This window comes from Sapajus apella, unplaced genomic scaffold (assembly GCF_009761245.1).
Source record: "Sapajus apella isolate SASKATOON/1434 unplaced genomic scaffold, GSC_monkey_1.0 scaffold23, whole genome shotgun sequence".
In the NCBI taxonomy this organism is placed as follows: domain Eukaryota; kingdom Metazoa; phylum Chordata; class Mammalia; order Primates; family Cebidae; genus Sapajus; species Sapajus apella.
Window position 1 is genome coordinate 792,039 of NW_022436963.1, and position 16,575 is coordinate 808,613.

General features: G+C 48.0%; 2 protein-coding genes across 3 annotated transcripts in view; one reads left to right on the forward strand and one right to left on the reverse strand.

Moving 5' to 3' along the window:
- Nucleotides 1-417: 417 nt before the first annotated feature.
- On the reverse strand, nt 418-10,328 carry CUNH3orf84 (chromosome unknown C3orf84 homolog). The gene is made up of 4 exons (XM_032289816.1): nt 9,984-10,328; nt 8,443-8,556; nt 1,574-1,630; nt 418-841 (listed from the first exon to the last, which is right to left on the reverse strand). The coding sequence occupies exons 1-4, from the start codon at nt 10,008-10,010 to the stop codon at nt 425-427; spliced, it is 615 nt and encodes a 204-aa protein (XP_032145707.1). The 5' UTR covers nt 10,011-10,328; the 3' UTR covers nt 418-424.
- A 5,798-nt stretch (nt 10,329-16,126) lies between these two features.
- Nucleotides 16,127-16,575, forward strand: part of CCDC36 (coiled-coil domain containing 36) — a 54,674-nt gene continuing 54,225 nt past the window's right edge. The window contains exon 1 of one of the 2 annotated variants that reach the window (XM_032289817.1): nt 16,127-16,182. The gene's annotated coding sequence lies outside the window, so the exon portion shown is untranslated. Of the gene's footprint in view, nt 16,224-16,575 lie in introns of both variants that reach the window. The other variant, XM_032289818.1, reaches the window with a different exon arrangement.

Below are 16,575 nucleotides of genomic sequence, written 5' to 3' on the forward strand. Positions count from 1 at the left end.
AATAGGCTATTTGCTAGAGGAGAAAGGTTGTGGGGAAGATAGCCACTCCTCTGCCTTCATAAGGAGCCCTCCCTCAGGGTCATCCCCTCCACCCTACTGCCTGCTCTGTCCTGACTTCAACTTAGGTTAGGGATGGCCCTCTATTCTTCCTCTCTACAGCTGGGTTTGCTGCAAGAACAGAGTAGTACTTGGGGCCCTGGAACCCACTTGCTGTGGCTATGGCAACCCTCCTGGACTCTTAGCCTCTTGCAAACCCTACCCTTTCTCACTTAGTGGCAGGGCTCCCAGAGCAGTACCTCTCATGCCCAGCACAAAAACACCATGGGCATAAGTGCCATAGGAGACAGGCACAGGACCTGGCAGCCCACTACTACCTTTCGGCCTCTAATACATCTTGGGCTGCAAGCACAGACAGGCTGCTGTGTCAGCTGTCCTCGTTTAATGCTCTGGACCAGTTTAGACACTCAGAGACCCCAGCATGAAGGTAGTGCTGCAGCAGCTTGGGTCTTGGGATCCCTGGGAGGTCAGGCAGTGTGTCGGTGACTAACGCCTGGGGCCCTACCTTGTAGCTGCCACAGTGGCCACCCCGGGATGGGTAGCAGAAGTTCTGCTGGTAGGTGGTCCTAGCATGGGAAGGCTGGACCTGCACAAAGTGGACGAGGCGCTGGGGGAGTCCACTGAGTCCTGGGCCTGGTCGGAAATCAGCCTCGTAAGAAGATTCCAGGGGCCCTTGCTGGCGCAACTCCATTTCACAGGGTGCCCAGCGCAGGAAGGTGTGCCGCTGCCACAGACGCTCCAGGTCCTTCCGCCTTCCGATTCCCTGCAGCAGGCAGTAGGGGCCCTCCTCAACGGTACGGGCCCTTGGCCCATATTCCTGGCACCAAGCACCTTCTTGGGCCCCTCCTAACCCCAAGTCTGCTTAGTGATGCCTGTCCTATGCCTGTCTGTCTTGCCCTATACCCTGGCCTCCTTGGGCTGCCTCCCCAGTGATGTCTTTCATTTTTTTTTTTTTTTAAGATGAAGTCTTGCCCAGTTGCCCAGGCTGGAGTGCAGTGGTGCCATCTCAGCTCACTGCAACCTCTGCCTCCTGGGTTCAAGCGATTCTGCCTCAGCCTCCCAAGTGGCTGGGACTACAGGCATGTGCCGCCAGGCCCAGCTAACTTTTGCATTTTTAGTAGAGATGGGGTTTCACCGTGTTGGCCAGGCTGGTCTTGAACTTCTGACCTCGTGATCCATCTGCCTCAGTCTCCCAAAGTGCAGAGAATTACAGGCCTGAGCCACCGTGCCTGGCCTGATGACTTTCATTCTAAGGTGAAGCACCCAGAGAGTCAGTGGCCTACAGGATATTTGCACATTGTCTGGAAAGCTGGCAGAGGAAACCAATGGAGATGCCTCTGTTTGGGGGAGTAGGCTGTTTCTTAGAGGAGAAAGTTTGTGGGGGAAGAGAGCCACTCCTCTGCCTTCATAAGGAGCCCTCCCTCAGGGTCATCCCCTCCACCCCACCGCCTGCTCTGTCCAGACTTCGGCTTAGGCTGGGAGACTGCCTGCCATTCTTCCTCTCTTCAGAACTCACTTTGTCAAAGGAAGTACGGTTGTCATGCTTGGAGAAGAAGTGTTGCTGTGCCGGCTCCTTGAAAGACATTGAGAAAGGAGGTGAATGGGGAAACTAATGCTTATTTACCCACCCTTACCTGGATCACTGCCCCAGGGTCCCTAATGGAGGGAAGTCACCAGGAGCCACTGCCCCTAAGCTGCTTAACTGCCAACAGACAGAGGGCAGAGACTAATTAAAGCAACATTTCAGTCCTGGGATATCTCATCCTGGGACTTGCCCTGAAGCAGAAGCAACTGGAACCCTTATTGAGGAGGGTCCTGAGGCATCTTCCAGGACATCCTGCCATCAGGGGAGCAGCGGCTGAGTTTCAAGTTGGGCCTTAACTCTCAATTGCCCGTGACTTCAGTCCTCTCCTCTCCTGCATCCACATGTACTCCCTCATCAGCATACCCAGGTTCTTGGCCCTAAATACTATCTGAAAACTGGAATTTCTATCTCCAGCTTGAGCTTCCTCCTGAACTCTGGACTCAAAAGACTATTCCTTACTCCACATCTCCATGTAAATGCCCAACTGGATATCTCCAAACATATGACTGAGCTTTGGGTTAGCCCCAGACACACTCTACCTACAGCCTCCCCCAGCTTAGACCACAGCAGCCAGATCCCATCAAACACCTTGAGTCCCCTTAATTCTCTTCTCTCATACCTCACATTGAAGGTGCCAGTATCCTGTTGATACTGTGGTCAAAATGTACTCAGGACCAGACCACTTCTCAGCATGCCCACTGTTTTCCCTGGTCCAAGCCACCTTCCTCTCTTGCCTGAATTATTCCAAGAGCTTCCTGCCTGGTGTCCCTGCTTTCAAACTTGCCCCTCCAGTCTGTTGTCCACTTAGCAGCCAGCATATTCCGTTAGTACATAAATGAGATCACATCTCATTTGCTGAAAATTCACAGCAGTTCCTCCTGTTTGTGATAGCCAGTCATCATAGTGGTCTGTGAGACCCACACGATATTTGGTCCTTTTGTTATCTCCAGCCACATTGGTTTCCCCACTGCTCCTCGGAAATACCAGGTGCTCGCACTCAGGGCTTTGTGCCACCTGTTTCTTCTCCTGGCCATATAATTTCCTCACACCTCCCTCTTCCTTCCTTGAGCACTATGCCAATAGTTCCGTCACCCTAACCCTGCATTTTTCTCTCCTGCTAACTATATGATTCTTTTTTTTTTTTTTTTTTTAAAGATGGGATTTCACCATATTGGTCAGGCTGGTCTCAAACTCCAACCTCAGGTGATCCGCCCACCTCAGCCTCCCAAAGTGCTGGGATTACAGGCGTGAGCCACCGCGCCTGGCTTCATATGATTCTATAATATGTTGTTGCCCCCGCCCCAATTAGAACATCTCATGCCCCTCATTAGAACATAAGCTTCTTGTAGGCAAAGGTGGTCTGTCTTGCTCACATCTATAACTCTAACACTGAGAATAATGCCTGACACTGTGCTCAGTAAATGTTGCTGTTAAATCAATGAACCTGCTGTGGCTCACACCTGTAATCCCAGCACTTTGGGAAGCTGAGGCAGGTGGATCACCTGAGGTCAAGAGTTTGAGACCAGCCTGGCCAACATAGTGAAACCCCGTTTCTACTAAAAATGCAAAAATTAGGCTGAGCGTGGTGGCTCACACCTGTAATCCCAGCACTTTAGGAGGCCAAGGCGGGCAGATCACTTGAGGTCATGAGTTCAAGACCAACCTGGCCAACATGGTGAAACCCCATCTCTACTAAAACACACAAAAAAATTAGCTGGGCGTGGTGGTGCCTGCCTGTAATCCCAGCTACTCATGAGTCTGAGGTGGGAGAATGGCTTAAACCTGGAGGCAGAGGTTGCAGTGATCCGAGATCACGCCACTGTACTCCAGCCTGGGCAACTCTGTCTAAAAAAACAAATTAATGAACAGGGACAGAAAGTCCTGGCCCCACGGCATTTACTTTGGCTCAGTTGGAGCTAGAGAGCCTTGCTCCCCTCCTAGGCAGAGAAAGAGCATCTCTTAGGCCTCCAGACTTCAGCAGGAATCTGTCCCAAGGCCACCTTCTTGCCTTGTGCCTGGGTTCTGCCCTCAGAGCCATTCCCTCCCAGCCACTCAGCTTCTCGTGCTGTAGACCTGAAGTGGCCAGATCTGGCAAGGTCAGGCTTGGCAGGCTTGGGAGTACAGGTAATGGCTGAAAGCAGGTTCCCAGATAAAATGCTCCATCCTATATCCCTGAACCAGAATAAGGGTAGAGCTTATTGAATGTGTGTTTAAGAGTTCCCTTTTTAGGACTGCCTGCCTTAGACAATCCAGCGGTAGTCTTCAAGCAAAATGAAAACTCGAAGAAAATGAGAAGCTTTCATTCCTCAAAAAGCAAGCTGAGATCGGGCACAGTGGCTCATGCCTGTAATCCTAGCACTTTGGGAGGCTGAGACAGGTTGATCACTTGAGGCCAGGAGTTCGAAACCAGCCTGGCCAACATGGTGAAACCTTGTCTCCACCAAAAATACAAAAATTAGCTGGGCGTGGTGGTGGGTCCCTGAAATCCCAGCTACTGGGGAGGCTGAGGCAGGAGAATTGCTTGAACTTGGGTGGCGGAGGTTGCAATGAGTGGAGATCTCAGCACTGCACTCCAGACTTGGCAAGAGAGACTCCATCTCCAAAAAAAAGCAAGCTAAGGCCGAGTGCAGTGGCTCACACCCATAATCCCCGGACTTTGAGAAGCCAAGGAGGAAGGATTGCTTGAGCCCAGGAGTTCAAGACCAGCCTGGGCAGCATGGCAAGACTCCCAGACCACATCTCTACAAAAAAATAACAAATTAGCCAGGTGTGGTGGTACATATCTGTGGTCCCAGCAACTAGGAAGGCCGAAGTGAAAGGATCACTTGAGCTTAAGAGGTTAAGGATGCAATGAGCCATGATCACGCCACTGCAAACCAAGCTACAGACTAGGAGAAAGTATCTACAAACCATGTATCCAACAGAAGACTAGAATATATAAGTAATTCTCTCAACAGTAAAATCACAATCTAGTTAGAAAATGGGCAAACATGAAGACATCTAACCAAACAAGATTTACAGATGACAAACAACGTATGAAAAGATATTCATCATTAAACATCAGGGAAATGCAAATTAAAACTGCAGTAAGATATCACTACACAGCTATCAGAATAACTACAATTGAAAATAGAAACAACACCAGGTGTTGGTGAGAATGCAGGGAAACCAGCTCATTCATGCACTGCTGGTGGGAATATAAAATGGTAAAGCCATTCTCAAAAACAGCTTGGCAATTTCTTTTAAAAACTATACATGCAACTACCATATGACCCAGCAATTGTATTTCTGGGCATTTATCCCAGAGATACAAAAGCTTATGTTCAACCAAAAATCTATAGACAAATATTCATAACAGCTTTATTTGTATGAGCCAAAAACTGGAATCAGGTCAGATATCCTGTAACAGATGAATGTTTAAACAAACTGGTACATGTGTATCAAGGAATACTACTCAGTAATGAAAATAAATGAACAATTGAGGAACACAATAACTTGGATGAATCTTTAGGAAATTATGCTGCAAAAATAGCCAATCTCCAAAGGTTGCATATTGTATTATTCCATTTATATAACTTTTTTTGAGACAGGGTTTCATTTTGTTGCCAGGCTGGAGTGCAGTGATGCAATCATAGTTCACTTCAGCCTTGACATCCTGGGCTAATTTTTTTATTTTTGGTAGAGATGGGGTTTCACCATGTTGGCCAAGCTGGTCTCGAACTCCTGACCTCAAGTGAGCCATCCACCTTGGCCTCCTAAAGTGTTGGGATTACAGGTGTTAGCCACTGTGCTCGGCCAAAATTTTATAGCTCTTAATACACACACACACACACACACACACACACACACACGAGTAAAACTAGGGGGGAAATTTGAATGAACTTTAGTCATTATATCAATCAATGTCAATGTCCTGGTTGTGATATTGTACTATAGCTTTGCAAAATGTTACCATTAAAGGTAACCAGGCAAAGTATAGAAGAGATCTCTATTATTTTTTATAACTGCTTATGAATTGATAATGACTTCAATGAAAGTTTCGATTAAAATAAAATCTACGCATCTTGGGCAAGTTTCAATTGACCCCCAAATTTCTACCCTGTGTCTATCCTCAGCTACAGAATTGTACATAGCCCTGGAATGGAATGTACATGTCTTTCCTGTCAGAGTCACCTCTGACTGGAAATTCACTATTCCTGCAGTGGCAGGATAATTTATTGATGCCCACTGAGTTTTGTTCTCTCAAAACTGTGGAAGCTTGGTGAGAAGCACTGTCATTTCCTCTCTGGGTATTCTTGCCCTGCAAAGAATAATCACTAGCATCTTTGTTTCTTAACCATTCACAGCTCCTTTTCCATAAAGGTGGTACAATCCATGGTTTCTGAGCAGGTAGAGTTAAGACTGTCTCCATCTTAAGAGACCTTGGAAGAGAGGTGGTTTTCTTTGGAAGGGGCAGCATTTGCATGTGGGAGGGCTAAGGGCCCCTGTAGAGGCTGGACAGTGTTCAATAAGAGAGGAGTCTCCTTGGGAAACTGAGGGATAGGATGACAGCAGGGGCCCAGCAATCATGGAACCACAGGTGAAGAGCCTGCCCCTTACCAGACAGGACTCTTATCCAACCTGAGAAACCAAGAGGACCAGAATTATATTTCCCAAGAATTAGGCAGGTAAAGGCTAGAAATAGACTAATCTGCTTTAGAAAAAAAAATGAAAAAGAAGAAAAAAGAATTTTCTTGCATCTGAATGTCATGGACAAAAATTTTACAAACCAAAGGAGAATGGATACTACGTCTTGGAAAGACTTTAAATAATAGGTAGAATTTGCCAGCTGAAACCTGATACCTCTCAGCCAATGCAGAAAGAAAATGTGCAACTTCCCTGAGTGGTCCTATTAATTAAAACAGTTTTAGACCTAAAATGGAACAGGAGATTTGAAATTTATGTAACCTGAATCCAAGACACACAGATTATGCTAGTTAGGGGTGCTGATAATGCTAGTAAATCATTTATGTAGCAAGTCCTTACATTGATCAGCAGCCAAAACATGTCTCTTACATGTCTGTTCATGAGGAACGAGTTTAACAGATTGATTGGATGTTCCAGTCTCTCAGAGGAGAGCTGCCACCAAGGGCAATAACAAACATACAGCAGGAAGTCTCTGGATTCTCTTCCTGCACTACCCAGATACCATCACTCTCAAAAGGGAGGTGGCCCTGGATAAGCATCTGGAGCTGCATCTGGGCCTGGCTTGGTAGGCTGTGCCAGGCAGTCCTTGCAAGTATATATGCTAAGGAAGTTCAGTTCCATAAAATAGCAGCCTCTAGGACCCTGCTCTCAGCCTGGGAAAGCAATTCATAGAAAATCCAGATGGCAGATCAAGTAGGACCTGGCAAGAGGCTAGGAAGCAAGAAGGTGCCGTGGGTGGTGCCTGTTTCAGGTATCTTTCAGATCCCTCTGGGCCTTCTTCTACCAACTGTTGCTCTGGAGGCTGACCTGACTGCACTCAACACCAGGCTCCCTTTGTCCTGGCCACCAGGGATCCCTGGGAGGAAATGGAGGAAAAGAGAGAGGAGGTGTTTCTTCTCTTGGCTCCCTCCTAGGCAACCTCCCACCTGGCTATGTCTCTCTACCTAGGATCACTGCTTCTGTCAGGGTGACCCTTTCCATACCTTTCTCTCCTTCTCGATTCTAGGAGCCATGCTTCCCCCTTGTCCCTTTGGGCTCATTGGTACTCACCACTTGGTTGTTAACAGCCTGTGAGACTGTCTTTACCTGAGGCTGTCACACCCAATCCTTTGTAAACATATCCTTCTGAGTTCTGTTGCTTTGAGTATCCTTTTTACTCTTGTGACCGTGATTTATTTATTTTTATTTTATTTTTTTGAGATGGAGTCTTGCTCTGCTGCCCAGGCTGGCGTGCGGTGGTGCAATCTTGGCTCACTGCAACTTCTGTCTCCCAGGTTCAAGCGATTCTGCCTACCTCAGCCTCCCAAGTAGGTGGGATTACACGCGTGCACCACCATGTCCGGCTAATTTCTTTCTTTTTTTTTTTTTGTATTTTTAGTAGAGACAGGATTTCACCATGTTGGCCAAACTGGTTTCGAGCTCCTGACTTCAAGTGATCCGCCTGCCTTGGCCTCCCAAAGTTCTAGGATTACAGGTGTGAGCCACCTTGCCCTGCCGTGACCCTGATTTATGATACACAGTGCCCCTTCCTTGTCTCCAGGCCTATAAGCAGTAAAGGGCCTGTGGCCCTATATCCCTTTCGTGTTCTCTAGAAGCCTGTTACAACCACTCTAGGCCACCTCTTCCATCACTCCTTTCCAGTATTCCCCAGCCAAATGTGCAGGCCAGTACCCAGCTGCCTCCCGTACTACTTCCCTGACCAGAGGAGGCCTCCTATTAATTTCCAAGGCCCTGGACTGTGAAGCTGGTTATGGGATGGACCATGGGCTTTGTTAGCATCAAGGAATCTGAATATGAAGGTAGTTGTCAGCAAAACTTAAGGCTTACTTCCTGGGTTCTAGAGGCTCTCTGCCCATAGCTACCCGCCCAGCTGGGCCCTTGCCCTTTGCTCATTTAGAAGGGCAGTGAGCAAAATGGTTCAGTTTGGTACTCACTCTTTTCCACCCTGTCTGTAGGGGAAAGATCTGGCATCTCAGAGGAGAGAGGTAAAGCCTGTCCCAGGGATAGCTGGCCCCAGCTAGCTGTCAGTACAGCCATGAAAGGGCTGGGGATGGGTTCTGGGAGAGGCAAGAACTGGTCCAGTTACCCCCACTGCCTTCAGGTCTGCCTTGTACCTGACATCGCTGCAGGAACACTGCTGGAGGCTGGGGCTTGGCTGCAAGGCGGTATTCTCTAGCACTTTCACTCTTGAATTGGCTTCTGTAGTGCCCATAGAAGCCACTGCTGTGCTATAACAAGACAGGAATGAGGATAAAACTCACTCAAATCACTCAAGTCCTAGCCCTCAGGGACCCAACTGAGGGTTCCAGGAAAGCCAGACCAGAAGCCCCTCATGGAAGTTCCTGAAAGAATAGAAACAATCTAAGGAGTTAGGATACTCCTGGAGATGGGCCAGTATAGAATTGTCTCCATCCATCATTGGGACAGTTGGCCTCAGCTGTACTGACCCACTTGGACTATGCATGTGTGGGGAAGGGGTGCCATTCATTCAGAGCAGAGATTTGTGGGCAGGGCCACTAATCAGAGGTGTGGTCCTTTCCTAAAGAGTCTGAGAAGAAATCCCCTTTATTGTTCTCCCCGAATTTTTTTTTTTTTTTTTTTAAACAGAGTCTGGCTCTGTCACCCAGGCTGGAATACAGTGGCATAATCTCGGCTCACTGCAACCTCCAATTCCCAGGTTCAAGTCATTCTCCTGCCTCAGCCTCCCAAGTACCTGGGACTACAGGTGCCCACCACCATGCCTGGCTAATTTTTGTGTTTGTAGTAGAGACAGGGTTTCTCCATGTTAGCCGGGCTGGTCTCAAACTCCTGACCTCAATTGATCTGCCCACATTGGCCTCCCAAAATGTTGGGATTACAGGAGTGAGCCACCACACCCGGCATGGACATAATTTCAGAGAGAGGAATTGTCAGAAGACAGAAATAAGCAACTATCAGAGGTCCAAGAAAGGAGCTGTACCATGCTGATGTCATTAGGTGGACACCCTGTGGGTGATCATGTCTGGGAATGCCTATGGCCCAACCTCTTTGTCGTGAGTTCTCCCTGGAGAGGATGAGTATCTGGCCCTCCACAATTATAACCCTGAGCAGAACCTGTCCCAAGCCTGTCCTCTGGCCATCACAGTGGGCTCTTCAATGGGACTAGGAAGTCTCATATCTTTCCATCCCACTGAAGACGTAGGTCACTTTGTCTATCTATCCTTCTCTTTCAGGAACCCCTCACTCTCTATTCAAGTTAGCTTAACAGTATTTATCAGACCTTTATTGTCTTCCAGGCATGGGGCTGGGCACAGGAAATACAGACGGACAAAAACACAGTCTTTGCCCTCAAAATGTTCCCAGACTAGAGAGCAGCCAAACTCCAAAAGCTTGAGGGGCTCAAACAATGAACTAGGAATAAATGGGGTGGCTAGAGCACTAGGAATTTCCACTGGCTTGCAGGATACCAGGTTGCATGGAAGGGGGCAAAGTGTTAGGAAGACTAGGCAGCCTCCAGGGGTGACTTCAGGATGGTAGAGAGGAAGTGGGCAGCTCAGGGTCCTATTCCAGGTTGGATGCCAGATGAAAACCTTTTCACTTCACTCTCACGACTCAGTCAGATTTCAGGTACAACCAGAGGACCTAGGGCCAGGATTAACATAAAGTGCACTCTTACCCAGGAGCCTACTAAAGCACTTTGCATCTTTCCAAGAAGGGAGCAGAAAAGGCAAACTTTCCTTTTGTCTTCTGGAGGATATGTCTTCAGGGAAGAGAATCTTTGGAGGTCGATTTCTTGTTGCTTAGTGACAAAGGAAGGTTATGACTGCACAATGCTGCTGCTGTTTGTTGAGGTAGCACCTGGCCTGTTGCTCCTTTGTCCTTGCTACTCTAGTTCTTCTCTATGAGAAAAACCTGCCCCTTGACATTCACAGCCTGAAAGAGTCTTATATATAGAAACATATAGGCCTCCATGCTGGAGTCTAATGGATTCGCAGCCAATGAAATATTCAAAGAACATTTTAAATGCAGGCAAATCCTGCATTTAAAAAACTATGCATCCATACTGCCAGGAATATAAATTTAGAAAGCATTCCATGGAGTCAGAAGAAATGTTAAAGAGGTTGGTAGCTTTTAGGATAAAATTACTGCTTCAGAATAGGCTTTACCAATTTATCTCTTAAGAGTTCGTAGTGGCTGGGAAGCCTAATCATGACAGGTGACTGTTACAAGGGGCGAGTAAAGTATTGAAGAACAGAAGGAGGAACATGCAAAGATTTGACATTATGGTTCCATTCTGAGCTACCTTTGAGCAAATTATTGACTGAATGCTCTTTTATTTGTAAAAGAGAGACTTGAACAGTTCACCCCCTTTACTAACCAAAATAAGTTGGCAATCAGCCTCTTAAAATGTGCCAGTAAAACACCCAAGACCCTGCTAGTGTCAATGGCATAAGCCCTAATATCCAGATTGTCTACCCCAGTGTAGTCACCCTGGAGAGCCCCTCTCACATGAACTCACAAATATTAAAAGATTCACTGGGCTGGGCTTGGTGGTCCACACCTGTAATCCTAGCAGTTTGAGAGGCCGAAGTGAGCAAATAGCTTGAGCCCAGGAGTTCCAGACCAGCCTGGGTAAAATGGCAAACCCTGTCTCTACAAAAAATACAAAAATTAACTGAGTGTGGTGGCATATACCTGTAGTCCCAGCTATTTGGGCAACTGAAGTGGGAGGATCACCTAAGCCTGAGGAGGTTGAGGCTAAAGTGAGCTCTAATCACACCACTGCACTTCAGTCCGGGTGACAGAATGAGACCCCATCTCAATAAATAAATAAATAAATAAATAAATAAATAAATAAAGCTTCATTGTAGCATCTATATAGGGGGAAAACTGTAAGCAGCCCAAGTGTTTACCAACAGGACAATAAGAAAATTGGGCTATAGATCGGGCACAGTGGCTCACGCCTGTAATTCCAGCACTTTGGGAGGCCAAGGTGGGTTGATTGCCTGAGGTCGGGAGTTCGAGACCAGCCTGGCCAACATAGTGAAACCCCATCTCTACTAAAAATACAAAAAAATGAGCCAAACATGGTGGCAGATGCCTGTAATCCCAGCTACTTGGGAGGTTGAGGCAGGAGAATCACTTGAACCCAGGAGGAGGTTGCAGTGAGCTGAGATCACGTCATTGCACTCCAGCCTGGGCAACAAGAGGGAAGCTTGTTCTCCAAAAAAAAGAAAGCAAGAAGGAAAGAAAGAAGAGAGAAAGAAAGATAGAGAAAGGAAGAAAGGAAGGAAAGAAGGAAGGAAGAAAGGGAGGGAGCGAGGGAGGGAGGGAGGGAGGGAAGGAGGGAGGAAGGAAAGAAGGAAATTGGACTATTGGCATTACTATAAATCGGCTACAGATATTAGAATCCACAGAGATAAATCTTTTTTGTTTGTTTGTTTTTGTTGTTTAAATGTCGAACAGGTATGGTTGCTCACGTCTGTAATCCCAGCACTTTGGGAGGTTAAGATGGGTGGATTGTTTGAGCTCAGGAGTTTGAGAACAGCCTAGGCAACATGGTGAAACACTGTCTCTACCAAATACACAAAAAATTAGCTGGGTGTGATGGCATGCACCTGTGGTTCTGGCTACTCGGGAGGCTGAGGTGGGAGGATCACCTGAGCCTGGGAAGTGGAGGTTGCAGTAAATGGAGATTGCACCACTGTACTCCAGCCCAGCTGACAGAGTGGGACCCCATCCCCCTGCCAAAAAAGTATCTTAAAGATATTGAGTGAGAAAGTCAAGTTGCAGAAAGATGTACAAAGTGGCTGGGCGTGGTGGCTCATGCCTGTAATCCCAGCACTTTGGGAGGCTGAGATGGGTGGATCACCTGAGGTCAGGAGTTCAAGACCAGCCTAGCCAAAATGGTGAAACCTCATCTCTACTAAAAATACAAAAAACTAGCCTGGCATAGTGGTGGGTGCCTGTAGTCCCAGCTACTCAGGAGGCTGAGGCAGGAGAATTGGTTGAACTTGGGAGGTGGAGGTCACAGTGAGCTGAGATCATTCCATTGCACTCTAGCCTGGGCAACAAGAGCGAAACTCCATCTCAAAAAAAAATATATATATATACAAAACATATAATTTATAAAATTGGCTGGGCATGGTGGCTCATGCCTGAAATCCCAGCACTTTGGGAGGCCAAGGTGGGCGGACTGCTTGAGCCCAGGAGTTAAAGACCAGTCTGGGCAACATGGCGAAACCCCATCTCTATAAAAAATACAAAAATTAGCCAGACATGGTGGTGTGCACCTGTGGTCCCAACTATTTGGGAAGCTGAGATGGGAGGATTGCTTGACCCTGGGTGGGTGAGAGAGCACTGAGCCATGATCGTGCTACTGCACTCCAGCCTGGGAGACAGAATGAGACCCTGTCTCAAATAAATAAATAAATATACAAAACAATGCTATGATTTATGGATACAAACATATGAACCGGCTGGGTGTGGTGGGTCACTCCTGTAATCCCCACCTGGGGAAGCCAAGGCAGGCAGGTTGCTTGAGTCCAGGAGTTCAAGACCAGCCTGGTCAACATGATGAGACCCTGTCTCTATTTTTACATAAATAAAATTTTTTTTAAATTTAGTAATTAAAAATAAAAAGCATGCATAAGAATGATAGGCAACAAATATAGGATAGAAATCACCTGGGGAGGGGAGGAAAAGAAATGGTATCTGGAAGGACAGAATGGAGCTTCAACTCTATCTGTAATGTTTTTACTTTTTTTTTTTTTTTGAGATGGAGTCTCACTTTGTCACCCAGGCTACAGTGCAATGGTGTGATCTAGGCTCACTGCAGCCTTTGCCTCCTGGGTTCAAGTGATTCTCCTGTCTCAGCCTCCTGAGTAGCTTGGACTATAGGTGCCTGCCACCATGCCCAGCTAACTTATTGTATTTTTAGTAGAGATGGGGTTTCACCATGCTGGCCAGGCTGGTCTCAAATTCCTGACCTCAAGTGATGCAACCGCCTCAGCCTCCCAAAGTGCTGGGATTACAGGTGTAAGCCACCGCGTCCGGCCATGTTTTTACTTTATTTATTTATTTATAGACGGAGTCTCCCTCTGTTGCCCAGGCTGGAGTGCAGTGGCATGATCTTGGGTCACTGCAACCTCCACCTCCTGGGTTCAAACAATTTTCCTGCCTCAGCCTCCCAAGTAGCTGGGACTACAGGTGCTCACCACCGTGCCTGGCTAATTTTTGTATTATTATTATTATTTCTTTATTTTTCAAGTGTCTTGTAATATTATTATTTTTTATATGGAGTCTTGCTCTGTTGCCCAGGCTGAAGTACAGTGGCACAATCTGGGTTCACTGCAACCTCCACCTCCCGGGTTCAAGCAGTTCTCTGCCTCAGCCTCCTGAGTAGCTGGGATTACAGGAACCCAACACCACGACTGGACTAATTGTTGTAGTTTTAGTAGAGACGGGGTTTTACTATCTTGGCCAGGCTGGTCTTGAACTCTTGACCTCATGACCCACCTGCCTCAGCCTCCCAAATTGCTGGGATAACAGGCATGAGCCATGGCACCCGACCAATTTTTGTATTTTTAGTAGAGACAAGGTTTCACCATATTGGTCAGGCTGGTCTTGAACTCCTGACCTCATGATCTGCCTGCCTTGGCCTCCCAAAGTGCCTGGGATTACAGGCGTGAGCCACCATGCCTAGCCTATTTTATTTTATTAGACAGATCCTCTCTGTTGCTCAGGCTTCAGTGCAGTGGCATAATCATGGCTCACTGTAACCTCAAACTCCTGGACTCAAGCGATCCTCCCTCCTTGGCCTCCCAAAGTTCTGGAATTATAGGCATGAGCCATGGTGCCCAGCCATGTTTTTATTTTTATAGCTTTATTTAAGTATAATTAATACACAATAAACTGCACACATTGAAAATGTACAATATGATGCATTTCAATATATGTACACACCTCTGAAACATCACCATCAAGATAGTAAATATGTCCATCACCCCAAGTTTCCTTCTGCCTATTCGTAATCTTTCCTTATGGCCCTCATTTGCCTCAGGCAATGCCATGCCTCTGCTTTCTGTCACTATAAATTAATTTGCATTTTCTAGAATTTTATATAAATGGAATCATACAGTATATATTCTTTTGTGTTTGGCTTTCACTCAGCATAATTATTTTGAAATTTATCCATGTTGTTGCATCCATTGTTCATTCATTTTTATAGCTTAGTAGTTTTCTATTGTATGGATATGCCAAATCTCTCCTGGTTTTTTGAATCCATACTCAAATCAGGTTTTTATCCTCACTACATCACTGTAACTGCTCCTGCCAAGGTCCCCCAAAGTTAATTCTAACTCATCTTCCCTGAATACATCCGCAGTATTTGTCATAGCTGATCTCCGCCTCCTCGCTGAAGCAGTTCCAGGTGCCTTCCAGAATGCCTCATTCTCCTGTTGTCTTTCCCTGTCTCCCGACCACGCTCGCTCCAACTCCTTGGCTGTTTTTCCCTCATCTCCCAAGGCCTCTAAACTGGTGTGCCCTGGGGCTCAGTCCAATCTCCTTTCCATTTATGCTCCACTGGTGATTGCATCCTGCTTTCTGTTTGTTTGAGACGGAGTCTCTTGTTGCCCAGGCTGGAGTGCAGTGGCGCAATCTTGGCTCACTGCAACCTCCGCCTCCCGGGTTCAAGTGATTCTCCTGCCTCAGCCTCCCAAGTAGCTGGGATTACAGTCCTGTGCCACCACACCCGGCTAATTTTTTATATCTTTAGTAGAGACGGGGTTTCACCATGTTTGCCAGGCTGGTCTCAAACTCTTGACCTCGTGATCCACCCGCCTCAGCCTCCCAAAGTGCTGGGATTACAGGCATGAGCCACCGCACCCGGCCTGTTTGTTTTTTGAGACAGGGTCTCATTCTGTCGCCCAGGCTGGAGTGTAGCGGCGTTATATTGGCTCACTGCAGCCTCTGCCTCAGGTTCAAGCAATTCCCCGCCTCAGCCTCCTGAGTAGCTGGGACCACGGGCACATGTCATCTTGCCAGGCTAATTTTTTGTAGAGCTGGGGTTCCACCATGCTGCCCAGGCTGGTCTCAAGCATATTTTTTGCTTTCAGTCATATATAACCACAAGAGGCAGAGTTACATAGATCCTGCCCGCCTATCCCACTGTTCTGGCCTCAGGCCACTCTAGCATCCAGCAGGCCAGGAATCTTAGAGGCTTTCTTGTACTCCTTTCTGTCTCCTCCAGGACCCCAGTTCGATGTCCCCATCTGCCTACAGCGCCTCTCGCCTCAGCTGCTCCCTGTGTCCTGCCCTTGTGCAGATCACCCGAACATCACCTGTGCTCTGGCCCCTGGCCACCAGGTCCATCTCACATGCTGTCGTCACAGGTGGCGCCTCGCCATTCCTGGGGACCAGGGCCTCCTTGTTCTGGGCACATACAGTGAGGTGTAGGTCGAACAAGTGAGCAGGTCTGAACGTCAGGTGGGCCGAGGGTGGAAATTCGGGCATGAGCGTAGGGGTAGGGAACGTTGCATGGGATACACGTGGGCTGGGTGTGGCGTGCGACAGGGTGGCGCCAGATAGGCGGCTTGGCGGGGCGCACATTAAGCGCAGTTGAGACAGTTAGGACGGTTAAACAACCGTTAGCTTACTGTCGCGGTGGGGGCGGGGCTCTGGGGCCCTGAGGGCGTGCTACGCGTACTGCCTGTAGGACTGTTAGACCATTAGGACGGTTAAAACCGTTAGCTGCCTATCGCGGCGGGGGCGGGGCCCTGGGACAGGACGGAATCTCTATTGGTCAGAAGAGGACCTGGGGGCGGGGCCTTGCATGCTGTGGGAGCGGTAACGGGACGCGGCCACCTCGAAGCCAGGCTAGGGCAGCCCCCGGTCGGGCGCGCGCCAGCAGCCAGAGGTGGGGACGGGAGGGGTTTAGGCAGGGTGGGCTGGGGAGAAGCGGGGGGAGGGGCTGAGGAGCCGGATGGGGCTGTGGGTCTGGGTTCGGGATTCGAGGGGTTCTCCGGGGCTTTCCCGGGACGTTGGTCTTGTAGTCCCTCTCCTGCTCTTTCTTTCTCTGTGGTGATGGCCGCTCTGGCTCTTGAAGGAGGCTTCACTTCTGCTCTTATCCTTGGAGAGCAATTTTCATCGGATTCGCAGGGATCTGCGACCTCCTATCCCAGGTCCCCGCCTGGAGTTAAGGAGTCAAACGCAGTCGGCCAGGGATCCAGAGTGAGCAGAGATTGAGAGAAGCCCGCTGGGATTTCTCT